The sequence below is a fragment of the Scylla paramamosain genome, unplaced genomic scaffold (assembly GCF_035594125.1).
Source record: "Scylla paramamosain isolate STU-SP2022 unplaced genomic scaffold, ASM3559412v1 Contig1, whole genome shotgun sequence".
Classification (NCBI taxonomy): domain Eukaryota; kingdom Metazoa; phylum Arthropoda; class Malacostraca; order Decapoda; family Portunidae; genus Scylla; species Scylla paramamosain.
This window is the reverse complement of record NW_026973666.1, coordinates 3,262,501-3,272,500: the sequence shown is the minus strand read 5'-3', so window position 1 is coordinate 3,272,500 and position 10,000 is coordinate 3,262,501. Positions and strand designations below refer to the sequence as shown.

The window sequence follows — 10,000 nt, the reverse complement described above, 5'->3', positions numbered from 1 at the left end:
ACTACTACTACTACTACTACTACTACTACTACTACTACTACTACTACTACTACTACTACTACTACTACTACTACTACTACTACCACCACCACCACCACAGAGTACTCCTGCCACGGGTCATGGGTGGACGGAGGGAGGCAGTACCTTGTCGTCACGCCCACGTCCCGGAGCAGCAAGGGCGTGAGGCGGCTGTGTTTGGTGCTGGAGCGTGGCGCGGGCGTGATGTCCCTCGCCTCCTCCACACGCTCCTGCGGGAGGGATCTCTTGCCGGGTCTTCACGGGCACATGGCTCTCAACACCACGAGTACTGGTGAGTAGGGGAGGGAGAGGGGTGGGTGGGGGGAGGAGGGGGAAAATGAGTGTGTAAGGGGGTAGCAGGGGCGTGTAGGAGTGTGAGGGGGAAGGGGAGTGTCTGGGGGGGAGAGGGGGAGGGGAGTGCGTGGGGGGAACAGCAAATGAAGGAAAGAGAGAAGGAATTTTTTTGGTAATACGAAATAATCCTAATCTCTCTCTCTCTCTCTCTCTCTCTCTCTCTCTCTCTCTCTCTCTCTCTCTCTCTCTCTCTCTCTCTCTCTCTCTCTCTCTCTCTCTCTCTCTCTCTCTCTCTCTCTCTCTCTCTCTCTCTCTCTCTCTCTCTCTCTCAGGTGGGTGTCACTCCACTCCGCCGTTGAATGGGTCAGGCAGCTCCTCCACTCACTCCTCCGTCACCCTGCGGCTGCTGCTCCTCCTGCCACGCCTCCTGCAGCGCCTCCTCGTCCCTGCGTCCTCATTTTGACGTGTGGGGGGGTGAGGGAACAGGGCCGGAGCGGGAAGCCAGCTGGAATCACACCACGCCCCTGGAATGCCCCTTAAACACACGCCCCTGGAACGAGTCTGGAGATAGGAGGGGTGGGTGTGTCCGGGACTGGGTGAAGGTGTGGGTGGGTGAGTGTGGAGGCGCCAGTGTCCCTGTGCCAATGGTATGAACCAGTGCCCCCCGCGGGAGTGTGTGCGTGTGTGTGTGTGTTAGCGGGACCCGTGGACCAAGAGTAGGGGGATGTGAATATTGCCCCCTAGTCAAGAGAACTTCGTGAAATTACAGTGTGTTTCAAAAGGCCTGTGTGATTCTTCATGTGCCCGCTGTAGTGGTGTAGACTATAGAGCGTTGGCGTTTGTAGCTGGTGTAGAATATGTAGAACTGTGCCAGGCTGCCGTGTGTGGGTGTGCGCCCGTGCCAGCCCTGTCCCTTCCCGCCCAGGTCCCTTGCAACCCCGAGGACACCCTATCCTTCCCGAAAAGCGCCCGTACATCACCCTTACGTGCCCCTGATGCAGTGTGAGTGTTAGCAGGAACCCTACAGAACGCATTGTGCCCTAGGGTGCGTCAGGGGGTACCAGTCACTCCCAAGGGTATCGCGGACCAGCCACCGTGTGTTTAGTGAGAGAGAAGTGTGGTGGCTAGGTCTACAAGGGGGTGGAAGGGCAGGGCGAGGCGAGGCGTCACTCCCATGCTCGTGTAGGTGTTTGTCGTGTTACTAAGCTTCAGTAACCTGGTCCGGCTGACGTCGCTGCTTGGGGCGTGAGAACAATTTGGCGGCGCTGTGTGGTGAAGTGTTGAAATATCGTGTTTTTTTTCCTTTCATATGTGGTTTTCATGTTTTTTGTATCCCATAGCACAATTTAGGGCGTTACGCTGTGCCAACTGATTATTTTAGCCCCCAGTCAGCCCCATACACCTCCAATTAGCCCCAGGTATCTTCAGACACCCTCACTCGCTCCGGTTGTTCCCCAGTCACCCTCCTCCAGTCCACAGTTAGTCCAGTCAGCCCCAGGTCTAACCAATCCCAACAGCCCCCAAACAAGTCCCACTCAGCACCAAGTCAGTCCCAAACAACTCGGCCTCTAAAACACCCCCCGTAGCCAGTCTCCAGTCAGCCCCATGTAGCCAGCAGTCATCCCTCACTCACTCCTCACTCAGCCATCGGTCAGTCCCCAGCCAGTCCCCAATCAGTCCCTAATCACCCTTCACTCAGCCCCAGTCAGTCCCATCCAGCCCTCAAACATTCCTGACTCAGCCTCCAGTCAGCCCTCATTCAATGCCCAATCAGCCCCACCCAGCCCCAATTACCCGTCATTTAGCCCCATTAAGCCCCAACCCACCCCTGACTCAGCCCCTAGGTACTCCCAATCAGCTCTCACTCAGCCCTCACTCGGCTTCACTTAGCCCCAGTCAGCCCCAAGCGCAAGGTGGCCACGACTGTAGCACTGACGATGTTTTGGACCAGTAGATAGACAGAACTCGGTAGATGAGGTATACTTCAGGCCCGCCCAGCCCCACGACGGCCACGCCCACCACACCACACCGAGTCAGTCAGTCAGTGAAGGGCGTGGGCGGGGCGGGTTGAAGTTTTTTGATATCATGCTAAATATCTTTGTGCTGAGATACAAGGTCTTATGTGTTGCTGTTAGTGTGTGTGTGTGTGTGTGTGTGTGTGTGTGTGTGTGTGTGTGTGTGTGTGTGTGTGTGTGTGTGTGTGTGTGTGTGTGTGTGCGGTGGCTGTGGTGGTGGTGGTGGTGATGGGTCATTGTGGTGTTCAGACATTCAGATATACTTCATACATACTTGCGTGCATGTACACACACACACACACACACACACACACACACACACACACACACACACACACACACACACACACACACACACACACACACACACACACACACACACACACACACACACACACACACACACACACAGAGGTAAATATCATCTAGGTATCTTATCACATATCTATCCATCTATCTATCTGTCTGTCTGTCTGTCTGTCTGTCTGTCTGTCCGGCTGTTTATCTGTCTACTTAACAAACTAAATACATTGATAGCTAGAGCGATAGATAGATAGATAGATAGTACATACCTCTTTCCATTCACACACACACACACACACACACACACACACACACACACACACACACACACACACACACACACACACACACACACACACACACACACACACACACACACACACACACACACACACCATCATCGCAGCCTGCCAAACTGATTCTCATTAATTTAGACCCCTGTTGCTGAGCCAGTACTGTATCTAGAAGCCGTCCGTAGGGTCATCCTGTGCTGAGCGCCGCCCCCCGCCGCCCCCCTGGCACACCCCTCACGCCCCCCGCCCTTGCTCCGCGCCCCCCCACCACCCCCGCAGCACCAGCAACACCAAATTTACCCCCAGGATCTTCCCAGCCAATCAGGAAGGTCCATTGAACATTCAGCCAATTGGAATACACGTCTTATTCATCAGTGCCCAGTGAAATGACTCCTACAAAATTCGTCAGCCAATCACAAAAGGCCATAGAACATTCAGCCAATAGGAATGGATCTCATTATTATCAGTGACCAATGAAAGGACTCCTTCAGAAACTATATGCCAATGAAATGGACTTAAATCTACCCCATGATCTTCCCAGCCAATCAGAAGGGCCCGGTGGACATTTAGCCAATAGAAATGCATGTTTCATTTATCTGTGGCTATTGAAATAACTGTAGAATTCGCCAGCCAATCAGAGCTTCAGAAATCTTCCAGGCTGTTGTAGAAGGTTCCTAGTTTATCAGCAGCCAATAGAAAGTCCTAAACATTACCAGCCAATCACAGGACCCCTAGAAAGCTCCCAGCCAATCACAGGATCCCTAGAATCTCCCAGCCAATTACAGGACCGCTAGAAAACTCCTTGCCAATCACAGGATCACTAGAAAACTCCCTGCCAATCACAGGATCACTAGAAAACTCCCTGCCAATCACAGGACCGCTAGAAAACTCCCAGCCAATCACAGGACCAGTAGAAAACTCCCAGCCAATCACAGGATCGCTAGAAAACTCCCGGCCAATCATAGGACCGCTAGAAAACTCCCAGCCAATCACAGGGTCCCTAGAGTATGAACAACCAGTTAGACACCTGCTAGAATGTAACCAACCAATGAGGGACGCAGAAGACAGCCCTCCAATGGAAAGCTACCCAGGGACCTCCGTAGCCAATCAGAAAAGGCCTGTACAACATCGAGCCAATAGGGGTGCATCTCAATCATCAGCGACCAATGAGATGACCCCCTGCAGAATCAGTCGTGCTTCCGTCACCAGTCTGTTTTGGTGGTGGGCGAGGAGGAGGGTCACCAGTACCAGCAAACAACACGGGCGTCAACGCTTCACAAAGACAAGTTGAGGTCAATGGGAAGGCGAGTCAAAAGCTTTCCACTCGACCGCATTCAGAAACACTGCCACACTGCACCTCCACTACATCCCAAAGGCTCTAGTTGAAGTGACACGGGTTCTCGGGGTGTTTATGTGGTTCGAGTGACACCTATGAACCGGAATTAGTACATGGGGAAGGCAGGAAGGCACCCACGTCGTTCATGGCTGCCACACTGCACCTCCACTACATCCCAAAGGCTCTAGTTGAAGTGACACGGGTTCTCGGGGTGTTTATGTGGTTCGAGTGACACCTATGAACCGGAATTAGTACATGGGGAAGGCAGGAAGGCACCCACGTCGTTCATGGCTGCCACACTGCACCTCCACTACATCCCAAAGGCCCTAGTTGTAGTGACACGGGTTCTCGGGGTGTTTATGTGGTTCGAGTGACACCTATGAACCGGAATTAGTACATGGGAAGGCAGGAAGGCACCCACGTCGTTCATGGCTTCAGAACACTTACGATATCCAGATGCTGCAAAACACTAGGGTTCGAGGGCAGGAGACACCCGCAAACTCATGACGTCTTGACATTCGCAACAGTCAGTGCATAGTGGACCGGATGCAGTCAGTACGGAAAACAGAACCTGCTTAGAAACATAGGGATTTGAATAAGTTGTCTCCGAGGTTAGAAGTTAAGGAGTTAGTTGAGAAAGGCCCCGTGTGAAGCGTCCGACCAATTATACAGAAAACCAAAACGAAAGCTGAAAAGGAAAGAAAAATAATGAATAACAAACCTAATTCTTGTTCCAAACTTTCAAAAATTCAGGAGTTAGTTGAGAAGGACCTTGTGTGAAGTGTTAAGGAGTTAGTTGAGAAAGGCCCGTGTGAAGCGTCCGACCAATTATACAGAAAACCAAAACAAAAGCAGAAAAGAAAAAAAAAAAAATGAATAACAGACCTAATTCTTCTTCCAAACTTTCAAAATTAAGGAGTTTGATCCAGAAGGGCCCCGTGTGAAGCGTGACGCGTGGCTGGGTGCCCTGGAGTAAGCATGGCGTTGAGGGGGCGGGGTAATAGCGGGGCTACCATGTGTGTATCATATGAACACGGGTCTAAGGGGGGGAAAGGGTGCTACGAACATACACACACGCACAGGAAACGCACACACACACACACACACACACATACACACCCTTTCCTCCCCATAACCCTTGAAAAGATTGGAAAGACTTACAAAAAAAAGCGAGACAAGTTTCCCTTAATGACGTCAGCCTGTGTGTGTGTGTGTGTGTGTGTGTGTGTGTGTGTGTGTGTGTGTGTGTGTGTGTGTGTGTGTGTGTGTGTGTGTGTGTACTGTCAAAAAAATATACATAACATTTTGTATATAGTGTTCAATTTTTTCATTTTATTTATTTATTTATTCTTTTTTATGATTTTTTTTGGAGGGTTTGTTTATCTTGTGACACGTGGTCGGCGGTCACGTGATGTAAACAAAGGCTGACGTCACGGAGGTAAATAAAACCCTCGTGTGTGATTGGTCCTTGGAGTGTGACCATGCAGGGACCAGCCAATAGGAGCACGTCTTTGTAGTAACTGAATATTTTTTTTATATTTTATTTATTTTTTTCTTTCTTTTTCTCTTTTTTTTTTTTTTCTTTTTTTCTTTCTTTCTTTCTTTCTTTCTTTCTTCACAGCAATCCCTCTTGGACCAATGGACACACACACACACACACACACACACACACACACACACACACACACACACACACACACACACACACACACACACACACACACACACACACACGCGAAACCCGAATTCTGATGTAGGTTTAAAACACACACACACACACACACACACACACACACACACACACACACACACACACACACACACACACACACACACACACACACACACACACACACACACACACACACCTTTGGCCCTTGAGAGATGATGAAAACAAACAAAAAACAAACGAGTCAGCAGAAGGTCTGTGATCTGTGTGAATGTCTGTCTGTCTGTCTGTCTGTCTGTCTGTCTGTCTGTCTGTCTATCTGTTTGTCACGATGGAAATACTCGACAAACATCATTGATTATTATTATTATTATTATTATTATTATTATTATTATTATTATTATTATTATTATTATTATTATTATTATTATTGTTGTTGTTGTTGTTGTTGTTGTTGTGTAGGATTTTTGAGTGAATGTATTTTGTCTCTCTTCTTTCTTTCTTTTCTTTTTTTTTCTCTATCCCTTTTTTCATTCCTTTATCAAACTGTCAAGGTGAGGAAAGTTCTCTCTCTCTCTCTCTCTCTCTCTCTCTCTCTCTCTCTCTCTCTCTCTCTCTCTCTCTCTCTCTCTCTCTCTCTCTCTCTCTCTCTCTCTCTCTCTCTCTCTCTCTCTCTCTCTCTCTCAATATAGTGATGGGTACTGTGTCTAGCAGAGAGAGAGAGAGAGAGAGAGAGAGAGAGAGAGAGAGAGAGAGAGAGCCTTGACATCAGAAATTGAAGTTAAAGAAGAGGCGGAAACACATAAAAATAAACACACACACACACACACACACACACACACACACACACACACACACACACACACACACACACACACACACACACACACACACACACACACACACACACACGAGAAGATGTATTAATTGAAAAGGACAGTTAATTAAAAAGGGAAGATATAACTTTATAAATACAAGAATAATTATTTTTACGCGCAGGGGGAAAGAAAACGGAATTTTTAGCTCAGTCTCCCATCCCCCCTTACGAAAATCAGGAAATGACCGCTGTATTTTAACGTTTTCAGTCCAGTTTTCTTATAACACCGTGATATTTGCTCATGCATGGTTGATATAGCTGGGATGCAATTATATATATTAGGATTTAATTAAAAACAAGGTGAATATTACGTGTAAAGGTGATACGTGATATAAAAATATGAGAAAATACAAAAAAATAGGTAGGTAGGCACTACGTACTCAACTCAAAATAGGGACGGAACCTGAATATTGTAAATTTTTTTTTTTTACGTAATTTAAACCATCTACCACATTAAGGCAAAAAAAAAAAAGACTAAATGATACAAACTTCCTAACTGAAACATGCGAGGAATGTATTTAAAAGTATTTAGGAACGGGAATAGTTCAAGTTGTCGTACGTTGCAGGAGATAAATGAACTTAAATATTGTACCATTTTCATACTGATGTAGGCTTCCATTCACCACAACGGGAAGGAAAAAAAAAAAAATAACGAATTCACGCAAGAAATTTATTTGTATATACTTAGAAGAGAGATCAAGTCGACGATACTTGATAATATTTTCATACAAATTCACGCTTCTATTCACCATAGCGGGAAGAGAAAACAAGAACAAAAAATACAAACCAACCAAACTACACGAGGAAATGATTAGAGGGTACTTAAACGAAGAAAAAGTTAAAATTGACTTGGTACCGTCCTTGGCTTGAGATGGGCCGTAGTGTTTGTTTTGATGGTGCACGTGGCGGAGGGAGTTGCTGGCGTCCCCGAGGGTATATTGGTCACCTCGTCGTGGCAGAAGGAAGGGTAAGAGTGAGGTGCGTGTCTATTGGGTTGTTATTGTTGACTGTTTTTATTATTATCATTATTATTGTGGTTTTATCAAGGTTTTGGTGAAGAAAGTAACATTTTTTTTTCTTCATTACTGTTCTTTCTACAATATTTTTTGCTCCCTATCTTTTTCATGTTTATTTTTCTCCATTATCCGATCTTTCTCTATTCCCTTACCATTGTTCGGCTTTTGTTTATCACCATCTCTCCTTCTTTCTCTTTCCTCTCTCGTGACTTTTGCTCAATACTCAGTGAAGGAAGATTTGTTTATGAAAGAAAGGAGGAAGAGGAGGAGGAGGTGGAGAGAAATATATTGATCTATTTTATTTATTTTTTGAGTCGGACTTCTTAATTAAACAAAAAAAGCGAAGAAATGTGCAATGAAAGAAAAATATAATGTCATTTTGTCTTTTTTTTTTTTTTTTTTTTTTTTTTTTTGATGTGTTTTTGAGTGCGTTGTAAAAAGACAATTATCTGTTATTATTATTATCAGTGTTGTTTATGTGTTGGTGGCGAGAAGCTGTGAGGAGTTTGTTTGTTTGTTTGTTTACTTGTTTGTTATTAGTCTCACCGTAAACACAAGATGGCGGAAGAAGGAGGAGGAGAAGCAGGAGGTGATGGTGGTGGTCATCTTCACGTACTAGTAGGTACACACAAGGTAGCGTATACATGTACACACAAAGTATTTATATATATATATATATAATCTTATGTACGTTTGTGTACGTATTAATCGTGACGTGTGGCGGCGAAACGTACACATGCCAACACTTGCAATAACTGAAGCTGTGTGCGTGCTTGGTGACGTACACACGCACACACGCACATGCACACACGCACACAAGATCTGTAAATATGTATGTAAGCGACTACACACGGAAATCCATGACTGTTTTTTTTTTTTAACGTACATAGAATCATCGAACTGTGTGTGCGTGTGTGCGTGTGTGCGTGTGTGCGTGTGTGTGTGTGTGTGTACGTCAGTGTTCCATACAGTTACTATGCATCGTGAGGGAGGAGTGGGGGGGTGTACAGAATGGGGGGGGAAGGAGGGAGCGACCGTGTGTGTGTGTGTGTGTGTGTGTGTGTGTGTGTGTGTGTGTGTGTGTGTGTGTGTGTGTGTGTGTGTGCGCGCGTAGGGGTAGCGTTAGAAGGGTGGGGGGGTTCGTGTGGGGGGAGGGAGGGGGTAGGGGGGCTGTGTACGTATGTATGTGCGTGGGGTAGTGTGTACGTGTTTAGATGGCAGTGGTTTTATGTGCGTGTGCCAGCAATGTTGTGGGCGTGGGCGTGGTGCACACACAAACACACACACACACACAGACACACGCAAACAAACAAACAAACAAACAAACAAACAAACAGACAAACAGAAGAGAGAAAAAATGAAAAAAACGCTTATGTTTAAACTATGCATTTTACACACACACACACACACACACACACACACACACACACACACACACACGCGCAAGCCACGCCCAGTCCCCACTTAAACAGAATCAAACAAAACAATAGTAATGCGTGTAGATTGTAGCCCCCAATAGCTTAACAAAAAATAATAATAATAATAATAATAATAATAATAATAATAATAATAATAATAATTAAAAAAACACCAAAAAAACATTAAGATACAAAAACATGTAAAAAAATAATAAATACAAAAAAATAAAGTTGTACCCCCTTAAAAAAATGAATAGAAAATGAAAGTTTCCCCATAATAAAAAAAAATTATTATAAAAATGATAAAAAAAAAAAATGAACCAGGATAATACCAGTGTTTGTATACAGTTCCCGTTTTCTGTTGGCCGTTTTCTTTGCGTGTCGCGCCAGTTTGATAGAATTTTACATTTTTCTTTTGAATTGAATACTTTTCCTCTCTTTTTTAATAATTTCTTTCATTTTTTCCATTCTTTCTGTACAAGGAAGGAATCTTTTTAGTATATTTGTATAAAGAAATAAAAACAAATTAATTAATGGCAAGTGAAGAAATGGTGATAAAGAGAGAAAATGAATTATTATTATAATGATGAGAAACAATGAAATGATGATGATGATGATGATGATGATGATGATGGTGACAAACTGATGAATAAATAATAAAAGTGAGTGGTGGAGTGTTTGCCATGTGTTTTGTTGTACCCTACTAGCACGGAGAGACAGACAGACAGATAGATAGATAGATAGATAGATAGATAGACAGA

The 10,000-nt window shown here is 45.1% G+C and overlaps 1 protein-coding gene across 1 annotated transcript in view; it reads left to right on the top strand.

Annotated features, from left to right (window-relative positions):
- LOC135095658 (uncharacterized) overlaps positions 1-9,918 on the top strand; it is a 54,937-nt gene extending 45,019 nt beyond the window's left edge. The window contains exons 12-13 of the mRNA XM_063996638.1: positions 101-310; positions 645-9,918. Of these exons, the coding sequence (XP_063852708.1) occupies positions 101-310; positions 645-775 (341 nt within the window). The 3' untranslated portion in view covers positions 776-9,918. The remainder of the gene's footprint in view (positions 1-100; positions 311-644) is intronic.
- The last annotated feature ends 82 nt before the right edge of the window (positions 9,919-10,000 follow it).